Below are 19585 nucleotides of genomic sequence, written 5' to 3'. Positions count from 1 at the left end.
CTTCCCTGTTCTTCTCTCACAACCCCGTCACCCATCGCTCGCATTTGCAGTCGCTCTTTCTTGCCGTCGTCCTTCATCCCCGTCTACCCAAGACAACAGTCATTCTTTTCAACACCATACACTCCTTACTTCCCCCCCATCATTCATAACAATGTCTTTCGCAACATTCCGTCGCTTTGCGCTGAGTATGTATAGTAATTACGTCGTGTGCACCGTTGTTGATAAGGCCGTCAACCAGTTGCTGTGATCATCCTTTCTATCATCGAGCTAGGTATTGCTGCCAGCATCAAGGACAAGCTTGGAATCGCCACTGGCGTGCTTTCCTCCGTTGGAATTGCAGTATCGTGCGTCGTTCTCTCCACTAATGACGAGCGCTCGTTGACCCATTTCCTAGACTGTTCATGGAGCAGTCCGAGGAACCTGCCGTCATTAACTGGGTTGGTGTGGAAGTGTTCTGGACTGGACTACTTTGGGTTCTTTGGATCGGTAGGCTTGTTTCTCCTCACAACCCAATATAAGAGGTGACACATGTTTCAGCTACTGCCGCCCTGGGCACCACGAATTCAAGTGGATGCTCCTCCTTCTTCCACTTCTACCAGGGTGTCTACTGGAGCTATGATGCCAGTTTCTGCAACAAGTTCCACGTCATCCAAGCATTCTCGTTCATCAACGCCTTCACCCTGATGGCAATCTTCATCTGGAATCTCAAGATCGCTGTCAGCGCACATTCGCAAGGTCATGCTCGTGTCTGGCGCATGCCTGCTGCCATGTACGACCCCCGCCGCCCCTATGGCAACTCTGGAGCGATGAACGGTGGCAAGGAGGAGCGCACAGAGCAGGTATAGGCTGGCTCTACTCACAACCTGCTCGGTTGTGCCGAGTGCCCTATTGTTACCCCCTCTCGCGTTGCACGCCTATATCATCCTTTGGGTTTCCTCTTTTACGCCTTTCCTTGCTGTTGTCACAAATTCTTGTCGGGCTAGGATGGTTATACTTTCTTGCTCTGTGGAGTCTGTTGTACACTTCCAGCGACCCGCTATCGGGGCTTTCTGTACAGAGCTAATTTTCAAATGGAAGTTGTGTGTAATTTGTCTTTACTGTCCCGCAGAGTAATCGGCGCCCACAGTGTGGGAAAACGATGGTCCATCCCCTCCCCCACACTGGAGACGCCCGCTGTGCCCTGGCAACCGGCTCCTTTCCAAATGGAAGGCAAAGTAACCGGAGGCAATCAGTGCCAAGTACAAACAAACAGAGTAAAGTTGGGCGCCCAGGAACTTCGTGGCCAGATCAGCACAGAATCTTCTTCATCAAGTTCAGATTATTGATGCCTCGGCGAAATCATATGTTCCATCTGTGCGTCACTTGGCAAAAACCGGCCCGAAACAGAAAATACAGTGGTCATATTATTGTCGCATGGTTCGCAAATACGTCCGGTCCTCATGGCTCAGGCGCCCGCTCCGAAGTCGAATCATACGACGTTTAAATTTTGCGCTTATCAAGGTCCCGAGCACATACATAACAGAATAAACAATGGGTATCTCCACATAAACGAACCGTCCCTGTCAGGTCTCGAAAGGCAATTTCCCGACCGATATCTCACATGATTGAACATTTCCAGCACTTCTTCCACCCTCTCTTCGTTCTCTTGTCAACTTTCGGTGGATTATCTGCTTGTTGTTCTAGAGCCAGTGCCACCAACTGCTCTGTCAGATACTCAAATGGTGCCTCCACCCGAATGTTAAACTTTGCAGATGTCTCGAAGTAGGCCAGCTTCCAGCTGGCCGCTTGCTTTTCTAGCTTCTCGCGCTTCAGCGCTCGCGTGTCTTCGAGGTCACTCTTGGTCCCCACTAAACAGACGGGCGACTATCATCATTTGTTAGTCGCTGGTACGCGATCTCGTTTCATCCGGGCGCACCCTGAAGCGTCGACCTGTGCGTGAGCTTTCAGCAGCGTCCCACGTGCGCAATTGCTTGTACAACGGCTCGAGAGATTTCAAAGTCTCATAGTCATCCAATCTGGTGAAGATCAACTGCGTCAGCCACTCCGATCTGCTTATCTGTGGAATGGACTGACGCGAACGCAAGCAAATACGCGCTGTTCGGCTGCGTACCAGAATTAGCAAGTCCTCGTGTTCAACCACGAGATTGCCTCACTTTCAAGTACATATCACTGATGACGCTATGAAACTGTTCAGTGCCAGCCGTATCATTGACCTGCATCTAAGGAACGGTCCTGGTCAAACCGATAGCCACTCGCTTCGATGGTCTATTCGCTTACTTGGGTCGGTCGCCCATTGATAAAAATAGTCTTCCCGTACGCTTCCTCAACTAAGGTGGGTCAGTTCTCCTTCTGCGGGCTTGGTCCTTTGTACTCACGCGTGGGATCATAGTTCTCTTCGTAGGTTCCTTTAATGAATCGGATGCTCAGACACGACTTGCCGATGCCGCCAGCTGTCAAATCGGTTAGTATTCCCGAGATAATGATCGGCATTAACGCGTACCGCCGAGCACTACAATACGAGGTTCAGAGACCTCCATGTGCATGCGAGGGCAGTTAAGATTCAGGGGAAAGATAGGTGCGATGGTATCAATTGAGATAGCAAGAGCATTATTAAATATCTGGAAACTGGACAATGAGTTTGGGCGGCACACAGCAATCAGGATCGCGTGTGTGTGTCCCCGCACCCCCCAGTCACCTCGGAATATGCGCGTTAACGGTCTTCTGCGCGTGTGTTCCAGGTGGGGAAAGGAAGGACCAAGCACAGGTATTAGGCTGATGGTAGGCCTTGATGGAATTGACCGGTGTCGTGTTGAAGGAGTTGTGATGACCTGCCCCTGGCCTTTCACCCCGCGACTCCGTGCCGTGATGCCAGCGGGCGCGCCTCATTCACGGCACGTTTGTATGTCAGGGTTTTCGACTCTCTTGGCCTCGCGGCAGCTTCAACTTCATCCACCTCCTCTGAGATTCATTCACGCCTGTTAGGAGATACTGTCAACCTGAAAGTCAATCAGAGAGCTAATTTCGCTTCTCCGAGGGATCAAGACAGATCGTGTTAACCCGATCTACGGCTAAAGCTCAAGGCTCTGTCTATCGGACCTACAGCCCTTCAGGCGACTCTGCTTAACTCTTCACATCCTTCTGCCTAAAAATGGTCAAGCCACGTGTCTTCATGAATTTCAACATCGCTGATGCACCAGCGGGAAGGTATGTTGTGGTCATCCGCCCAACTCTGTTGGCGCTCACGGGACCATAGGGTGATATTCGAATTGTTCAATGACACGGCTCCTAAAACCGCTGAGAAGTACGCGCAGCCACTGCTACCTACTTCTTTCGCTTATCAGCGGATCTCATACATGTTTTTCTGATCATTCAGCTTCCGAGCCTTATGTACTGGCGAGAAAGGCGTGTCTCCCATCTCAGAAGTACCCCTCTACTACAAAGGATGCACAATACATCGTGCGATCAAGAATTTCATGATCCAAGGAGGCGACTTCACGAAAGGAAACGGCACTGGCGGAGAATCCATATATGGTGCTCCTTTCCCCGACGAAGATTTTCACCGTCCCATAGACTCCGAAGGGTATGTAATATGGCATTTTGATTAGCAAGATCTGACGGCCATTTTCGATCATGGTCAGGCTCCTTGTAATGGCTAACAGGGGACCTGATACAAATTCTTCCCAATTCTTCGTCACGGTCCGGCCATGTCCCCATCTTAATGGGAAGCACGTCTGCTTCGGCCGTGTAGTGACAGGTGGGTGTTCCCTAACCTGCGCTTTTCTCGGAACTGATCACGTCACTTGACCCAGGTTACGACGTTATCGAGAAGATCGTCAATGTTGAGACAGACAGCAAGGATCGGCCCTTGGAGAAGGTTGTTGTTGCGAGCTGTGGCGAGCTGGAATTCAGGCGAGCTCCGGTAAAGCCTGCACCAGGTTAGGTTTATGCGCGGCGATTGTGTTTACCTGGACTAATAACCCGGCTTCTTACAGTTCGCAAAGAGTCTGTCAGTGAATCGGAAGACGAGTCGCCACCTCCTAAGGGCAAGCGACGACACCGAGATAATGAATCCAGCGAAGAGGATACCGAGGAGGAAGAGCGCAAACGTCGAAAAAGTGAACGTAGAGCTCGGAAGCAGGAAAGGCGAGAAAAGCGGGAAGCTAAGCGTGCAAAGCGAGTTGCAAAAGAAACGGCGCCGCCAGATCATGCGGTGCCACATCAGGAGACTGAAGAAGAATACGATGCGCGGCTGGAGCGTGAGGAGCAGCAGAGGATCCAGGAGGTAAAGAAACGAGAACTGGCGGCTCTTAAACGTGATAAGGAAGACAATGGCGTTGTAATCGACGGGGTTAGGTACAAAGGTATGTCCGGCCTCGAGACGTCTCCCCTTATACTTACATCTTTAGGCCGCGGAGCTATGAAATACCGTGACCCGGAGTCTTACTCACGGCAGTCGCGTAATAGTAGCAACTGATGATATGTACAATGAACGGTGTTTGATTTCAAGGCATAGTATTGGTGAATAAGACCAGAGCAGCATGCGATGCAGGAGACTCAAGTACATGAAGAGAAACCGTCATCGAACAACCCATCATTAGAAAAAGAAAATAGAATATGCCTGAGGGTAATCGTAGCCAGGATGCTGAAAGGTGAATGCAGGGTGTGACCAATATCATGAATGCGCAAGCACTCAGTTTTTCTCGTTCGTCCACAGCGTCCGTGCGTTTACTGGCTCTCTCCTCTCGTAACAGCTATCTTGCAACCTTTGTTTGAAATATAGGAATGACGACAGTTTTGGCGATGAGTTACGCGTTGTTCAGACCTCATCGACAATCTTCTTCATCTAGGCGTCGTTTACGTGCTGGAATTGTTGGTATTTAGATCCGCAAGCCTTTCAACCACAGCGTCAATCTGGCCATCTCCATTAGGTTGTCCGTTGGCCCCACCCTCATCTGGACCTTCTTCATCGATAGAGATGCTGGCAGCGGCAGCAGCGAAGCTGAAAGTTGGCCGAACATTGGATGCAGCGGCCTGAGGTGGGGAACTCTTGGGTGCATGGTGGGAGGGTGGTGTGTCGTTACGTGAAGCACCGCGTGCGCCCCCGGTACCAGATGAAGGCTGGCGAGAATGGCTAGGGGTAACTCGCTCAGAGGGTGGGCCGCGACGTCTCCAAGAATCTTGATTTGTACTCGGGTGAGCCGGAGGTCCGGCAGTAGGGGCTGGTTGATGCCCATGATGATGATACGGTGCGTCGTCTCCAGGGGGGTGTATGTGTACTTGCCTGGGAGATGTATGGGTCGAGCCGGACCCGGATCCGTGCTCGTATCGCTCGATCTTTTCCTCAATCTCACGCTCGCGTGCAGTCACATCGACAGGCCTACAAAAGTGTTAGATCATGACGAATGGCGAGTCCGCCGAGCCACTCACTTGGCGTCACCAAATGGGTTGGGCTTTACATGAGGGAGTGTTGCACTCATGGGTGGAGGGGAGGTGAGAGGAGAGCTCGGGTTAGAGGGGCTACTGTTTCCTCGGGGAATAAGCTCAAGCCTCCGCCTTGAAATCGGGGTAGGTGGTGCGGAAGACTGGGCTACATCATCACCTTTGTCAGTACAACAAACTGGCTAGATTTGTATCCACTGACGACTTTTTCTGTCTCCAAAGCGACCTTGTCCTTCTCGAGATGGCAGTGGACCCCTCCTGGGGCCCGTCCGCCAGTCGCTTACGCCCTCGTCGACGGTCGGTTCATGAGGAACATTGTCCCTGGATCCGCGCCTAGAAGGGTCGAAGCCAGACTCGGATGTAGGGGAAGACTTCTTAAACTTCGAACCCATCGTCCAGTTTTCTTCCACTTCGGCAGCATGTGGCTCCCTAGGCTCCCTAGGCTCGCGTGGGGTATATGAACGAGAGCGGGGTCCGTCGTGCTCCGGGCCGGCTGGCCGTGGGGCTCGAGGTGCAGAACGCCAGTCAGATGGTTCGTTGCCAGGCTCTGAAGGCGTGGAGAAGCCAGAGCCGCGACGCGAAGAGCCGTGCTCAAGTGGGGGTTGCATGGAGCGGGGCGCAGAGCGCCAATCGTCGGCCTCGTTCGTCGGCTCATTAGAGAATCGAGACGAACGCGGCCTGGATGCGCTGCGATCATGACCAAGATCAGGGGGAGGCCCGTCACGGCGCCATTGCCGATCGAATTTGTCATCGTCAAATCCTCCCCCGCCGCGAGAGGAAAAGGTCCGATCCTTCTCTAAGTGGAAGTGAGAAAAGGTAATGGCACGTGTTGAATCTACGCTTACGGGCTTCAGCAACACTCACACGGACGACGCGATTATTCAGGGACTATCATGCTTGTGAATCAGAGCAATGCAAGGGTTAAGAAGGAACGCACTCTTCCGGAACGCTCAAGGCCGGCCTTTAACCCTTCCAGATCCTCGAACTCAACGTATCCGAAACCCTTCGGCCGTTCGTCTCGTTCCTTGATGATCTTGACAGATACAAGCTGGCCCATCATCAATGATACGTCCGTATATCGTACAGGAAACACTAGGCGGTACCTTGTGCGGAGAAAAATACTCCTCGATGTCGGCGTCAGTCAGATCATATGCGAGGTTTCCGAGGAAAGCCGTGTATGGCGGCTTGTCTGGCAGTGGCAACTCCTCCCGAGGAGGATAGCGAGACTCTGGGAGTTATTAGAAACAGCTGAGGCAGGTCTATTAACCGTCTAAACAAACCTCGAGAAGGAAAGTCGCGGGAGAAATCATCGCGCTTGCCCCGGTCGTTATCGACTTTTGCAGCGGCTGCTGAATGATTCACTACAACTCCGTGGTAAAACTAGTCAAGTGTACTTACGCGCTGTAGGTAGTGCATCCATCTCATCAGCCCATGACCCGGTAGCTTTTGAGAATCTCAGTCAACGTCTCATTTGGAAGTGCTAGAGAAGGCACACCTTCGTCGGCCAAGAAGTCCGACAAGGTCATCTTCGTCTTTTTGTTTTTAGGAGCTGCACAAAGAGTAAGGCTATACAACATTTACACCATCAATCAAACCCACCCATGATTGCAATAAGAATTTCTAAACTTCTAGGTTAACACCAAGAGGAGTATACCAATGTAAAGATTTGTAGGTGGTCGCTGGAGCAAGAATCGATGAACGGAAAAGAGACGTACGGTGAGCGGAAGCAAAGCGAATTATTGCACCGCCCGGAGATTTCTCATCATGTGACAAATTAGCGTGCCTCAAGGTGACAATGGCACTGGGTGCTCTCCGTAGCACACGTGTTGAATGAATTTACGCGCAGTTCTGGGCTGCATTCCCCCACTCATGTCAATAAGTTTTCATGAGGTGCCTGTGTCTGTATATCCATGATACGAGAGAACTCATCTACACTGAGATTTAGGGCGCGGCGGCCCCTGGCAGGACATATTACAGCTTCCTATCTTTCAACCATCTCTTGACCATCTCCAGCGCCTCGGCGGGCTTGTCCGTTGGTACCTGCAAACGAAAGCTCAGAACATTTTTTACGCATCAGAAAGTGGGACGTACCATGTGGCCGGCGCCGTATATGGTGGCAAATGTCAGCTCTTTGTAAGAGCGTGCGACGCCCGCCTCCTTGCCATCGACATTCCATCCCCGCGAAGGCAGAGCGTTGAATTGTTCCTTCCCATGCCAATCCAGTAAAGACGTGTAGCGCTTATTTGCGACCCAGTTGCTGGATACCAGGTAAGCTGAAGAGGAGATGATGGGGTAAGTTATAAGCGCTTACCACTGGGCGTCGTATGTTCCTGCATAGAATAACATATTTATTCCCCTTTCGAGAAGACCGACAACGTAGTATCGGATCAGATGCAAGGAGTCAAAGTGTCCCACGAACCCCTTCATAACTTCGGGGGAGCAGCTCGAGAAGTTTCCGGAGAATTCCGTAGAACCAATCAAAGATTTGGTGATGGGATCACTCAAGTAGGCTGCAATTTTCTTCGTCACAGGGTAACACAAGCTGTCGCCAATACCGCCCTCGCACATCTTGCTTACGTCGTAAGGATTGCGGCCAGCTTCGATGATGGGGGCATGCAGCGCAGATCGGCAATACGTCATGGCGGCCTGGCAGCTGATAGCGTCCTGCCTGTGGAAGCAGTCTTGCATCATCCACTCATCGCACTTGTCCACCGCCTGGCGCATTTGGGTGCAGAGTCCAATTGGTTGGAACGGCTTGAGAGAAGCGGTGGTGCATTGGATATCATAGAACGAGGTCAGCAGGGTTGGCCCGTCCGTGACGCCATTGCCAATCATGACCGACTGCAGGTTGACTGGCGTAAAACCTTCTGATTCAGCCCGAAGGTTGGCATCGTAGACTTCACTGGCAAAGATAGGGAGGTAGCGACCCTAATGCATTGTCAGTGATAGTGCATCTATGGATATTGAGGCAGACATACACCATAAGATTCGCCAGCCATGTGGAATGCCCTCCCCTGGAATTGCTTGAAGGTCTCGAAGAAGATGACAATGAAGGCCTGGACGTTCTTCGCCGCATCTTCGGAGGTGGAGACAGTCTCACCGAAGTCCGCATAAGAATAACCAACACCGACTGGTTGATCCAAGAAGAATATGTTTGCGACTTCATTCCATCCGTAGGGGTTGTATTTCGTCCGATTCTCGCCCGTGCCTTCGGGGTTGATAAGACAAGGTCCTGGACGGGAATCAGCGCCGAGATCAGATACGTGCAAGGAACAAGCGCACCGAGCTCCATAAACAACCCCGTCGCCGATGAGCATCCAGGGCCACCATTGATCCACATAATCACATCATCCTTATCTGGATTGTGTCGGCTCTCGAAGAAGTAGAACCACAGGTGCTTTGCGCCGTAGTCCACATCGATATAACCTGTGTAGGTGCTGGATAGATGGTCAGATCCTGCTCCTGCAGAAGGTTCACGGACTCACTTCACAGTAGTATCACAGAAACCTTCAGTACGCTTAATCCTCACTGAGTGGGCGGGGTAGCTAGGATGTGACAGCGTGACAAAGTCGAGAGCTGACAGTTCAGACAGCCGACGCTCCTTCTCAAACACAGCTTGGTGCGATGCAGGGAAAGTGACAGCTGCACCGACAAGAGGCAACAGAGCCGTCAGCGAGGTCAAAGTGAACCAGTGCATGGTCGTGGTTGTTCAGAGGTGACAGCGAAACTGGCCCGTCGCGCTTGGACGTTGTGCGAGCCGTCCATTCTATCAGGGATTGGAGAGGGTTGTCTTGTGCTTCCAAATCTCCGACTACATACCGGTTCGCAACGCGCGCTGGAGTGCTGGACGCAGCCACTTCGAGGACCACACCGAAACAACAGGTCAAAGTAATTATACAATTGCATAGCCTATAATAGCGGCCTACAGTGCTACAATGTAATATGCGTTGTCGTCGATACAAGCGTCTCCAAACCCTAAGAAGTTGATTAAGTCCAAACGCAAATGCAAGAGCGCATGAAAGTCCGTGGGAGTAACGTAATGTGATGGATGCTGAGAAATGATCATGAGAAGACATGTCGCCAGCGGCTGATGATATGGTACGAGGTTGAAAAAAAGAGGATCATGAACTTGTTGAGGGATTGGCGGCAGTGGCAGCAGCCTCTTCGCGTCTTTGAGCAGCAATTTGCAACATCGCTTTCAGGTCCCTGGAGATATAATTACAATTTGTCAAGAAATCAGCCAGGCAGTCACTCACTTGAGCATGATGGGTTTTGTCAGCACTCTATCGGCTCCTGCACTCAAATAAGAAGTCTGATCCGTTTTGAGGGCATTTCCCGTGCACCCGACTACTAGGTCCGTTCTTCCTGCAGCGCGGAGCCGTCTAACAGCTTCCTCTCCCGATAAAACAGGCATCGAATTATCCAGAGAGATCATGTCGAACCTCTGTGGTGGTCGGTTAGCTTCTGGAGATCCAAGGAGCACATCGAGTGCTTCTTGCCCGTCTTCAGCCGTCTCGACGACGCAACCCAGGCGGCTTAGCATACGCGTCATGAGAGTGCGCGTCAGAGTATCGTCATCGACGACAAGGACACGCAGGGGATCTGTTCCTTCTGGAACCGCGGGTGAGATGACGCTGGAAAGAGGTGATAAAGGTAGCTCCGAAGTTGGCGACGGGTTGATTGTTGGTGGCTTCAAGTCCTGGCCGAGGGTCACGACTGGTCGCGGTTTATCGAGTCCTCTACCTTCACTTGTCGTCGGCTGCAATAGAGGCATAGTCGAAGATGCATGAGATGTCTGCCTCTCGGCAGTCCACGACGGAGACTGGTGGGGAATACTTGGTATGCGAGGAACAGGCACATCGAGATATCCGGCGGAAGTCGTCAGCTCAGGTGACAAGTTTGGGGGCTCTTCTTCATCGTCTTCCACTCCCTCTGTGACTGGTTCATACTGAGACGATGCATATGATTCCTTGCCCAATTCTGGCAAATCTGCGAGTTGTGGTCTCTGAGGAGCGAAAAAAGAAGGCGGTGGCGGTGGGAGGGGGGACGTCGCCATCTCCTTTTCTGTCTTGACTTCATGGGGCGTAGCGATGCGATAGCCGAGCTCAAACCAGAAGCACGACCCTTGACCTTTACGGCTCTGTACGCCAAGGCGCCCGCCGCTCAGTGTGATAATCTGCTTGACGATTGCCAAGCCGAGCCCACTCCCCTTTGTTCCACTATTCTTTCCCACTTTGGTTTGTGCGAATGGGGTGAAGAGACGGGAGGACGCCATATCAGAAGGTTTGATACCAGGGCCGCTGTCGTGAACCTCGAAGCGGAAGACGACCTTTGGCTGCTGCTCGATCAATAGCTGAGCTGGGCTCTTTTCGGCAAGCGGGTGCATGTGTGGCATCTTCTGTCCCATCGGTGTTGGCGGTGGTGTGGGTTTGACCACACGTAGGAGCTTCGTTACCACTTTGATATTGCCGCCGTTCTCAGGTGTGAACTTGATGGCGTTTGACGCGAGATTTGTCACAACCTGACGCAGACGTATCTCATCGCCAACAATCCAGAGATGTCGTTCGCCGATCTCAGCATCGCTCAGTTGGTCGATGCTCTCATCTAAGTCCACAACCAGGTTGATGTGTTTTGCCGTGGTAGCGACACGGATGTTTCCCAGCATCGAATTGATGGCACGGTGCAGGGGGAAAGGGCGGGGAGAGCTCTCAAATCGGCCAGAATCCATACGCTGCAGGTCAAGCACGTCGTCCAGGACTTGTTGCATCATCGATAACGATGCTTCTAACGCATGGATCTCCGTTTCATGTGTCTCAGTCTCGTCTTCCTTGAATGCTTCTGCGGACTTGAGGTTCTGGAAAGCAAGTGCAGCCGTATTCAGCGGCACACGAACCTGGTCAATTTGTCAGCCCCGATACCCGTCCCGAAGCCCTCTGAGCGCACCTCATGGAAGATGTAGCTCACGAACCGCCGTTTCGAATTGTTCGCATGTGTCTCTGCAATCTGGGATTTCTGCTGGCTCCGGTAAGCCAGCTTGAGCTGACTGTTCAGGATGAACGTCTGGCGATTGCGCATCTCAAAGTTGTATGACAGGTATTGGACGAAGATGCAAAAGAGAGCATAGGTGACGACATCTGCAGTAATGGTTAGACGAGTGACGAATGAGCTTGCACGGGCTGCCTCACTTCGGGAGAAGATCCCCTGGTCGGGCAAGATTAGGCTGCACATCAGGATGAAGGAGATGCATTGGAAGATGGCAGTGAAGAAGCGAGATGCGCAGATGAAAAGCGCCACGGCTGGAAAACCCATGTTGTAACTAGAGAAGTGTAAGCAGCGTGCAAGTCGGATATATGCGCATATACGCACGACAGCATTGCGAGAAAATCTTTGTTATTGCATTGATTGTCGCCATAGAAGCCACACTGTTTCATCTGGATGAGTTCGGTCATCCCACAGTACCCTACGCGTTGAATGAGACGTTTTCGAGGCAGTGACGGAAACTACACGTACAAATCGCACACGAAAACCAAATCTGGAACGGGATAGGCCATTTGCGAGGTGCATCGAACGCAATCAGGACAGGGATCGGGATAGTGAACAGCGTAAATGGGCCATACTATCGAAAATCAGCGTCGCATATCGAGACCTTAGATGATAGAACGTACGTAAGTGATATCTTCGAACGGCTGACTGCCAACGTTCCGATTCAGGATCAGGTACAGCACCCAGTTTAGGACAAGATACATCGCATATGCAAAGGCAGGTTTTTTAGTCGAGTACCAATTCTGTTTCTGGAACTCGAGTTCCTTGTCAGGACTGTCGAGCATAGGATTGAAGAAAGCGACGATGACCGGGAACAGGCGATGGCGTAAGAAGCCCCAAAGACCTGTAGCATGATGTATCTCGTCCGTGCGAGCAGAGTTGCTCAGTTCGCCTTCTCGGTGACTCGCAACATCCGAGTGTCGATCACTTGTCGTAGTTCCGTCTGCACGTGTCGTTGTGCCGGCGTCCAGCTCGCCTGTGACGACGACCTCATCCACCTTCCAATCAGCGTCCTCTTTGTCTTCCTTTTCAGCATCCCCCGTGCTTCTGACGTATCCCGGCCGCTGGCCTCCAGCAGAGGATGAGCTTTCGCTGAGATCGAGCGGTCCCAGCCCATCAGATGCGCTGCCCGTCGAGGGAGACGATATCTTGCGCAGAAAGTAAGACAAAAATCGGCGAAAAGCCGGTCGCTCATCCTCGTTCCCATGTTCCTGAAACTGAAGCCGCCTACGAGGCTTGGGAGGGGTGTTCCTATGCATCGGGAGGATAGGAGGTCGGGAGGGAGAGCTCGTCGATGCCATGGTGAGTCGTCGACGTCGAGGTTGATTGTACCGCACAGAGCCCCGTCAAAAAGCCGGTGTGGCGTTTCCAGGAGACGGGGTGCTGGGATTTAAATGGGCAGGATGGTTGATGATGGGTCTCGACTATGAGGAGTCCATAAGGATGTTGAAGGGAGGAGAGAGGTGTGGTGAGAAGTGGCAAGGTTGAGACGAACAGATTTTGGCAGGAAAGAGGCACGAAGGTGAGCGTGGAAGGTTCAGGCTGGACTTGGAAAGCTTCAGCGTGAGAAGCCCAGCAGGGTCCGAGAGGTTTCCCCCGGCCTGGCCAATCCACCCCCTCACCAGGGCCGACACAGGCACCTGATAACTATGTTTACTTCCACGTTTTGTATCCGATTCGATATTTTCTTATTCCCTTCTTCTTTGTTCTCCTCCCATATCAGGGCCGCCGCAGGGCACTCCCTGCAGCGAGGTCTAACTATTCAATTCAATCGAATACATGAGGTCATAGCACCCTGTGTACCCTGCCTCTGATTTTGTATTCCCTTCCCTCTCGAAGTCAGTTATTCGCAAGCGACGAAGATATCCCAACCAAAATTACACTCTTTTCCAGTCCCGGACGGATATTATCCACAGAACTGGCATGTCGCATTGCAACTTGGCGCCCTACTTCCATGTGCGGATGTTCTGAGATGTGGGCCACATGGGCGATTTGAAAGGGGTTCGGCACACATCGGCACGCCTTACGGCAATACGAAACATGTTGCACGTTTTCCTGCACTTCGCACATTTTCCATGGGCAGAGCACGATCTCGACTCAGCGTTTGGTTTGTTTTTGTCCATTGCTTGTTGCCATCTATAGACTTGCACGCCGTGGCACCGTAGCAACGACAGCACTCACGTGTCTATTCTCATCTGCGGTTTCAACGCGGCAGGAAAAATATTGTTACACGCACGTACGTGACCACACACGCGACCCCTCTAGACCAATGAAGACAGGTGGCTGCGAGCATCCAGATCATGCGTTGCAGAGGCCAGTGGTGTGCTCGCTCTGGCATGACAGATCTATACGGACCAACGCTTACTCGGTTGCTTGTCGACCCAAGGTGAGCTTTCCACCCGATAGAGGAAACATATGGCACGAGCTGGGAAAAGAAGGACAAACTTTCTCCAGACATTGCTGGTCGTTTGAATCACATAGGTAATGATATATGTATGTAATAATCGCCTGGCCCAGATGATACTAGCAAGCTCATTCTTCCTGTGCGGACATGATTCGGCTCCGAAATTTATGTGTGGCTGTGAGAGTTCTTCCCTGAGGGCAGCAGTATCCCCGACGTCATTGTCATGTCCGACCAACAACATACCGCTCAACTGTCCCCTATCCATGCATTTCTTACAACGAGGCCACAGACCGCGCTTTCCAGACTGTATACACGACCCAGCGCCTGTCTTGCGGTTTTCAGGTGAATACATCATGTCCATTCCTCGTGCGACTAGACTGATGGTCTGGAGATTACTGGATGATGTCGCGCGACAGATCGTGATGAGCCTGTTATGGCTTGACAGTAAAACGGGAGTGGATCTCACTGCTTGGGTCGTACCGAATGAGGATTCCAGAAAGTGAAGGCCTGTTCCCCATGGAAGATCTCTGCCTGACTTTGCGTTCAGGCACTACGCTGCTGCTCTGCAAGACCTTGTTCGACTGCACATTGCGAAAGAGGCCAATGGACGCATCTTGTTGTTACCCGCCTTTCAGTCTGGACTTCGTCGAGCATTAACTGGAGGGTATGTCCAGGTATGGATTTGCCTGCTCGGTCGGCTTAACATCACGCAGGGGAGAGCACCGAAGCTTTGGTGTTCCCTGTCCTGGCGCTCGAGGGAAGGAGGTGATGGCGACCGAACAATTAGATGACTACGCATCGGAGAGATGGGAGGTGCGAACTGCATCCTTTGATACCTTATCGACACTGACGGTTTATGAAGAGCATATTGCATTTCATGGTTTCTTCGGGATCATCTGCTGGCCGGGTTCCACCGCCCTCGATCGCTGTGATATTTCTCCTTCGCAGGAGCGGCCTCATGGTTCCGATGTGTGTATGAATATCGTGTACAACTCCCCTGCTGATAGGCCAACAGTGGCGCAGAGCGGCATCCAGAATCTCGAATAACGAGTAAGGGCTTCCAGTTCCTTCTAGAAGACTCGCACACGCAGCTGTGGGAATTGTTGTTGCAGTATCTAGCTATGAGCGAGGTGAGCACATATTGTCAGCTGAGCATGTATGATGATACAAACCATATTTTGAAGGACCAAGGACGCGATCTGGTGGAGGTCATTGGGTTTCTTTTCATGCTCGGCAGTATGCAACTTGGTCAAGAATACTCGACGGAGAATCTGTCGGAGACGCAGGACGTCATGCTACAGGACTTCCTGGACTATGGTTTAATATATCGACGAAATCCTGACGACCACACGCGGTTCTATCCCACAAGGCTAGCCACGACTCTTACGTCAACCTCAAGTCTTGCGTTCACGAGCAGCAAACATGAGAAAGCAGCTTCGTCGGAAGGTTTCATCATTCTGGAGACAAACTATCGCGTGTATGCGTACACCGGTATGTTGATATCGAATTAGGGCGTTGCCTTTGTTGACCTTCCCCCAGAAAACCCTCTTCAGATCGCCGTCCTCAATCTTTTCGTCGCATTACACAGTCGGTTCGAGAACCTTGTTATTGGTCGACTGACGCGGGAGAGCATCAAAGCGGCCTTGGCAAATGGGATCACCGCTGATCAGGTCATTGTCGTCGTGTTGATCCCGCCTGCAGACGCTGATCCTTGAACGCAGATAATCAGCTATCTCACTGTTCATGCGCATCCGATGATGCACAAAAATGTATTGCACTGGGACGTTCTGCTAGGATATTGTGCTGATTCTCCTATGCTAGAATCCTGTTCTTCCTGTCACAGTGCAGGACCAAATTCGGCTTTGGCAGCTCGAGAAAAACCGACTGAAGTCCGAGAATGGATACCTTTACGAAGACTTCAATTCGCAAGGCGACTTTGACCTAGTACTTAACTATGCCAAGCAGTTGGATGTGGTACTGTGGGAGAATCGCGAAAAAAGAAAGATGTTTGTACGAGAAGACGGTCATGAAAACGTCCGCGAGTTCATTCGGCGCAGAGCCGAGTCGTAAACATTGTAATACATAAAGCAACGCGTTTGCATCTACTGATTCTTCTTCTCCGTGATGCGCTGTTGGCCGACTCCTGACAACCATGCAATACGCATGCATGTCAATGCAGCACTCAACCACACTCCCAAGAAAGGTGCCATGAGGTATGGCGTCTGCCCGGTAAACACTTTGAAAGGATTGAGGTAGTCGATCAAGCCCGCTTCAAAATAAGGTACAATAGATGCAGAAGCGAAGAGCCAATCGCCAAGCATCAACGCGACCTGCATGGCGGCAATGAGGCGTCTTTGGGATCGTCCAGTCGGATCGTCGAGGTGAAGGGCAGTATGCATGACCAGGGTCGAGGACAAGCCTACAACAACGAGCAGGGCTGCATATTGATACAGCACGACGCGATTGGCGAGTGTCAAAGAGCTTGGGGCCTGGTTCGCAGGGGCATGGCCTGCTTGAAAGGTGGCTGGGTCCATAACGACTGGAATTGCCCCAAGGATGGAAAATCCGATTGGCTGGTTATCTGTCAGGTTGGATTGTTCACAAGCACAGATACTGCTGACCTCAAGGTACACGAGCAACGCAGCTTGCCATACGGACATGACTTTAGGTGCCATTGTGTTTTCACTGTGGGATGTGAAGAGGAAGACTGGGCAGTGACTGATGCAGACGACGCGGTATATATTTATATCGAGAATGCACAGCCTCGCTCTGTGGTTCTTTTTCTGCTGTAGGTAGCTACGGTAAAGAGCTAAGCACAAGTACCCAAACCCAATCCCCGCTGCGAAATCAACATCAGCGCCTGGTTCAGAATGGCAAATGGCATGAAAGAACGCAAGGTGTCAGCAAAAGAATATTTGTCTCATGCATCCTATCCCCAGGACACGAAGGCGAATTCGGCCCCTTAGATTGGGTGGATGATCGAACGCAAATTACAAGTAAAACATCATGCAAATGATAGAACAAGACGTGCAGGTGAAGTCACGTACCCAGAGCTGGACCATCAACCATCACACCAATAAGGCGTGTGGGAAGGAAGAGACCATTGCGTGCATTGGCCTCGTCTGAGACAGGAAGAAGGAAAGAAGAGGACAAAACTTGCGGTTAAACCCTGGTGACGGGATCAAACCCCACATAAACTGGCTGGGCCGAATCCACCTGGCAATTTTTGGTCAACATGCGACTTCGCTCAGTACTCCAACTGCCAGGATTCAAGAGATGCCTTGTAACGCCACCACCTGCTCTTCGACGTAGCTTTGCGGCATCTTCAGCTGTTCAACCTGTATTAAACCAAACATTTCGTTTATTCAACGATGATGCGGATCTTCGTCGTATCTTCGACGAGCCTCATAAACCCTCATCGACACTCGCTCTGAGGCCAACTGGTCTGTTCGGCTATCCCGAAATGTCATCACCAGCAGCTATCCTGGAACTTGGAGAACGGACACTTACTCGAGCAAAAGTGCTGGTGACTCGCGCCAAGCAGGCCTTAGGTTCTCGAACGGAACTCAGGAGACTGGTCAAAACCATCGATAGGCTGAGTGACATGCTGTGTATTGTCATTGACACATGCGAGCTTGTTCGACATGCTCATCCGGATCCTCAAGTTTCCAAAAGTGCGACTGATGTATACGAGTACCTCTGCTCTTATCTCAACATGTTGAACACTGATATTGAGCTGCATAATGTGAGACTTATCGCGAATTCCCGAGTGTCTCTAGTGCTGACTCACTATGCAGGCGCTGAGAGCGTATTTAATGGATTCTGAGATCCTTGCTAGCACCAGCTGGGATGAACAGCAGGTTGCACGTTTATTTATGTATGACTTCGAAAAGTCTGGCATCCATTTACCAGATGACGAAAGACGTCAAGTCGTGGAGCTCTCGGATACGATTATTTCTTTAGGAGCCAAGTTTCTTCACAATTCTGGACAAGACCGACCACCATACGACATAGGAATCGAATTGCTGGATGGCATGCCTCCCTCGTACCGCCGAGAAGTCATGTCAGCAAGCAGATCACCATGGCGAAGGACGCTACGCGTAACACCACAGAGCCGTGCCCATTTCTTGATTACGCGATTCGCACCAAACGAAGAGGCTAGGAGAAGAGCCTTCATTGCAGTCAACTCAAGCACACCGAATCAGCTCGCTACACTGGAGAGTCTCTTGGATGCTAGAGCGCAACTCGCGAAACTTGTCGGGTATACGAGCTATGCCGAAATGGCACTAGGCAATAGTATGGCAAAGCAACCAGGTGCGTCCCGGTTTGCGTCGCTTCCTCCCAATCCTGACCCAAGATTCAGAACATGTTTTGCAGTTTTTGCGCACCCTCAGCGAACACCACAAACCCGCTGCGATAAGAAATATCGCATCAATTGCGTACAGAAAGCAGCTCCAACTGCAAATGGATTTCTTACCATCTCTGAAACCCTGGGATCGAGACTATTATGTGCAACTGTTACCACACGACTCTCCATCTATACCTATCTCCTCCTATTTCTCCCTGGGCACAACTGTTCAGGGAGTATCACGCCTCTTCACAAACTTGTACGGTATTTCACTTCGACCTGCGGCAATGGCGCAAGGCGAGGTCTGGCATGAGGGTGTCCGAAAGCTGGAGGTTGTCGACGAAACAGAAGGTGTCATTGGCTATGTATATTTGGACCCGTGGACCCGAGAAGGCAAGGCGCCAGGAGCTGCCCATTACACTGTTAGATGCTCGCGTCGAGTTGATGATGACGACCCCCTTGGTGACTCTATCGCTGCCAAGAGCGACGCTGTTGACTTGGTTGTGCCTTTGGAGGTGCCCAGCGTCGAGATGAAGGGTAGGGCTGGCAAGTATCAGCTACCTGTGATCGTCTTGATGTTTGATATCGGGTCTTCTCGGTCACTTCCGAGCCTCCTGACGTGGCCAGAAGTTCAATTAGTGTTCCACGAGATGGGCCATGCGATTCATTGTGAGTATCTTCACGCTTGCTTTTTCAATCATCTGATTGTATGCGGGACAGCTATGATTGGACGGACCGACTACCACAATGTTTCAGGAACCCGCTGCGCAACAGACTTCGTCGAGTTGCCTTCCATCTTGATGGAGCATTTGCTTTCTTCTCCCGCCTGCGTCGCTTTGTTTGCTCAGCATCACCGGACTGGAACACCTCTGCCGTACGAGCAACTGCAGAAAATGATCACCAGCCTTGAGCAATTCGCGGCATTGGACTCTCACCATCAAATTATGTTGGCTACTCTCGACCAAATATTGCACAGTAGCAAGCATGAAGACAGCACCACAGAATGGGCTCGCCTACATGAAACCGTGGGCGTTCTTCCATACGCACCTGGCACATCTTGGCAAACGCAATTCGGTCATCTCTACACCTATGGTGCAACCTATTACTCCTATCTATTCGATCGTGCCATTGCGTCGCGAGTCTTCACCACTGTCTTTGGTGGAAAGGAAGGAACCCTTGATAGATCCATGGGAGAGAAGTTCAAGGAGAAGGTGCTTAGATGGGGAGGAGGGAAAGATCCTTGGAAAATGATCGGTGAGGTGCTGGAAGATAAGGTAATTGCCGAAGGTGGCGAAGCCGCTGTGATTGAAGTTGGGAAATGGGGTATTGGCGATGACAGGCACATATGATAT

General features: G+C 51.4%; 9 protein-coding genes across 9 annotated transcripts; 4 read left to right on the top strand and 5 right to left on the bottom strand.

Annotated features, from left to right (window-relative positions):
* Window positions 1–33: 33 nt before the first annotated feature.
* Window positions 34–1088, top strand: DACRYDRAFT_20256 (uncharacterized protein). The gene is made up of 4 exons (XM_040771863.1): window positions 34–185; window positions 239–344; window positions 395–486; window positions 538–1088. Exons 1-4 carry the CDS (start codon window positions 152–154, stop codon window positions 843–845), a joined length of 540 nt encoding a protein of 179 aa, XP_040631442.1. The 5' UTR covers window positions 34–151; the 3' UTR covers window positions 846–1088.
* A 385-nt stretch (window positions 1089–1473) lies between these two features.
* On the bottom strand, window positions 1474–2567 carry DACRYDRAFT_20255 (uncharacterized protein). Its single transcript, XM_040771862.1, has 7 exons — window positions 2501–2567; window positions 2376–2450; window positions 2278–2327; window positions 2154–2219; window positions 2074–2102; window positions 1916–2015; window positions 1474–1863 (listed from the first exon to the last, which is right to left on the bottom strand). Exons 1-7 carry the CDS (start codon window positions 2535–2537, stop codon window positions 1597–1599), a joined length of 624 nt encoding a protein of 207 aa, XP_040631441.1. The 5' UTR covers window positions 2538–2567; the 3' UTR covers window positions 1474–1596.
* Window positions 2568–3148: 581 nt separating this feature from the next.
* Window positions 3149–3940, top strand: DACRYDRAFT_47658 (uncharacterized protein; the record flags this gene model as incomplete). The annotated part of the gene is made up of 5 exons (XM_040774773.1): window positions 3149–3204; window positions 3254–3301; window positions 3374–3580; window positions 3639–3754; window positions 3810–3940. 5 exons carry the CDS (start codon window positions 3149–3151, stop codon window positions 3938–3940), a joined length of 558 nt encoding a protein of 185 aa, XP_040631440.1.
* Window positions 3941–4500: 560 nt separating this feature from the next.
* DACRYDRAFT_20254 (uncharacterized protein) lies at window positions 4501–6972 on the bottom strand. The gene is made up of 9 exons (XM_040771861.1): window positions 6935–6972; window positions 6838–6882; window positions 6720–6785; window positions 6543–6667; window positions 6377–6487; window positions 6285–6327; window positions 5642–6235; window positions 5428–5587; window positions 4501–5377 (listed from the first exon to the last, which is right to left on the bottom strand). The coding sequence occupies exons 1-9, from the start codon at window positions 6963–6965 to the stop codon at window positions 4855–4857; spliced, it is 1698 nt and encodes a 565-aa protein (XP_040631439.1). The 5' UTR covers window positions 6966–6972; the 3' UTR covers window positions 4501–4854.
* Window positions 6973–7328: 356 nt separating this feature from the next.
* DACRYDRAFT_20253 (serine carboxypeptidase) lies at window positions 7329–9194 on the bottom strand. The gene is made up of 6 exons (XM_040771860.1): window positions 8925–9194; window positions 8722–8876; window positions 8418–8671; window positions 7751–8367; window positions 7531–7696; window positions 7329–7479 (listed from the first exon to the last, which is right to left on the bottom strand). Exons 1-6 carry the CDS (start codon window positions 9134–9136, stop codon window positions 7411–7413), a joined length of 1473 nt encoding a protein of 490 aa, XP_040631438.1. The 5' UTR covers window positions 9137–9194; the 3' UTR covers window positions 7329–7410.
* Window positions 9195–9475: 281 nt separating this feature from the next.
* DACRYDRAFT_113942 (uncharacterized protein) lies at window positions 9476–12890 on the bottom strand. Its single transcript, XM_040769729.1, has 7 exons — window positions 12105–12890; window positions 11950–12055; window positions 11806–11899; window positions 11625–11755; window positions 11383–11573; window positions 9696–11332; window positions 9476–9645 (listed from the first exon to the last, which is right to left on the bottom strand). Exons 1-7 carry the CDS (start codon window positions 12780–12782, stop codon window positions 9561–9563), a joined length of 2922 nt encoding a protein of 973 aa, XP_040631437.1. The 5' UTR covers window positions 12783–12890; the 3' UTR covers window positions 9476–9560.
* A 1218-nt stretch (window positions 12891–14108) lies between these two features.
* DACRYDRAFT_75384 (transcription factor Tfb2) lies at window positions 14109–15955 on the top strand (the record flags this gene model as incomplete). The annotated part of the gene is made up of 10 exons (XM_040776134.1): window positions 14109–14227; window positions 14277–14384; window positions 14433–14549; window positions 14599–14698; window positions 14748–14854; window positions 14901–15015; window positions 15070–15376; window positions 15425–15555; window positions 15607–15654; window positions 15707–15955. 10 exons carry the CDS (start codon window positions 14109–14111, stop codon window positions 15953–15955), a joined length of 1401 nt encoding a protein of 466 aa, XP_040631436.1.
* Window positions 15956–15987: 32 nt separating this feature from the next.
* Window positions 15988–16560, bottom strand: DACRYDRAFT_104422 (uncharacterized protein; the record flags this gene model as incomplete). Its single annotated transcript, XM_040767925.1, has 2 exons — window positions 15988–16458; window positions 16507–16560. The coding sequence occupies 2 exons, from the start codon at window positions 16558–16560 to the stop codon at window positions 15988–15990; spliced, it is 525 nt and encodes a 174-aa protein (XP_040631435.1).
* Window positions 16561–17348: 788 nt separating this feature from the next.
* Window positions 17349–19582, top strand: DACRYDRAFT_13786 (Metalloprotease; the record flags this gene model as incomplete). The annotated part of the gene is made up of 4 exons (XM_040770997.1): window positions 17349–17630; window positions 17683–18199; window positions 18249–18902; window positions 18954–19582. The coding sequence occupies 4 exons, from the start codon at window positions 17349–17351 to the stop codon at window positions 19580–19582; spliced, it is 2082 nt and encodes a 693-aa protein (XP_040631434.1).
* Window positions 19583–19585: the final 3 nt, after the last annotated feature.

The sequence above is a fragment of the Dacryopinax primogenitus genome, assembly GCF_000292625.1.
Source record: "Dacryopinax primogenitus strain DJM-731 SS1 chromosome Unknown DACRYscaffold_3, whole genome shotgun sequence".
Lineage (NCBI taxonomy): Eukaryota > Fungi > Basidiomycota > Dacrymycetes > Dacrymycetales > Dacrymycetaceae > Dacryopinax > Dacryopinax primogenitus.
This window is presented reverse-complemented; position numbering and strand designations above follow the sequence as displayed.

Bases quoted from the DNA above. Each gene is read 5' to 3' on its own strand.
- DACRYDRAFT_20256 (XM_040771863.1), top strand. From the start codon at position 152: ATGTCTTTCGCAACATTCCGTCGCTTTGCGCTGA. The intron at 345-394 runs GTGCGTCGTTCT...CCCATTTCCTAG, and splicing joins TCCGTTGGAATTGCAGTATC to ACTGTTCATGGAGCAGTCCG. The intron at 487-537 runs GTAGGCTTGTTT...CACATGTTTCAG, and splicing joins ACTTTGGGTTCTTTGGATCG to CTACTGCCGCCCTGGGCACC.
- DACRYDRAFT_20255 (XM_040771862.1), bottom strand. From the start codon at position 2,537: ATGGAGGTCTCTGAACCTCGTATTGTAGTGCTCGGCG. The intron at 2,451-2,500 runs GTACGCGTTAAT...CCGATTTGACAG, and splicing joins TCGTATTGTAGTGCTCGGCG to CTGGCGGCATCGGCAAGTCG. The intron at 2,328-2,375 runs GTGAGTACAAAG...GACCCACCTTAG, and splicing joins AGAGAACTATGATCCCACGC to TTGAGGAAGCGTACGGGAAG.
- DACRYDRAFT_20254 (XM_040771861.1), bottom strand. From the start codon at position 6,965: ATGACCTTGTCGGACTTCTTGGCCGACGAAG. The intron at 6,668-6,719 runs GTTTGTTTAGAC...AATAACTCCCAG, and splicing joins CCGCGACTTTCCTTCTCGAG to AGTCTCGCTATCCTCCTCGG. The intron at 6,328-6,376 runs GTGCGTTCCTTC...CAAGCATGATAG, and splicing joins GCCTTGAGCGTTCCGGAAGA to TCCCTGAATAATCGCGTCGT.
- DACRYDRAFT_20253 (XM_040771860.1), bottom strand. From the start codon at position 9,136: ATGCACTGGTTCACTTTGACCTCGCTGACGGCTCTGTTGCCTCTTGTC. The intron at 8,877-8,924 runs GTGAGTCCGTGA...CCATCTATCCAG, and splicing joins TTCTGTGATACTACTGTGAA to CACCTACACAGGTTATATCG. The intron at 8,368-8,417 runs GTATGTCTGCCT...ACAATGCATTAG, and splicing joins TGGCTGGCGAATCTTATGGT to GGTCGCTACCTCCCTATCTT.
- DACRYDRAFT_113942 (XM_040769729.1), bottom strand. From the start codon at position 12,782: ATGGCATCGACGAGCTCTCCCTCCCGACCTCCTATCCTCCCGATGCAT. The intron at 11,756-11,805 runs GTGCGTATATGC...ACACTTCTCTAG, and splicing joins GATTTTCTCGCAATGCTGTC to TTACAACATGGGTTTTCCAG. The intron at 11,574-11,624 runs GTGAGGCAGCCC...CCATTACTGCAG, and splicing joins CCAGGGGATCTTCTCCCGAA to ATGTCGTCACCTATGCTCTC.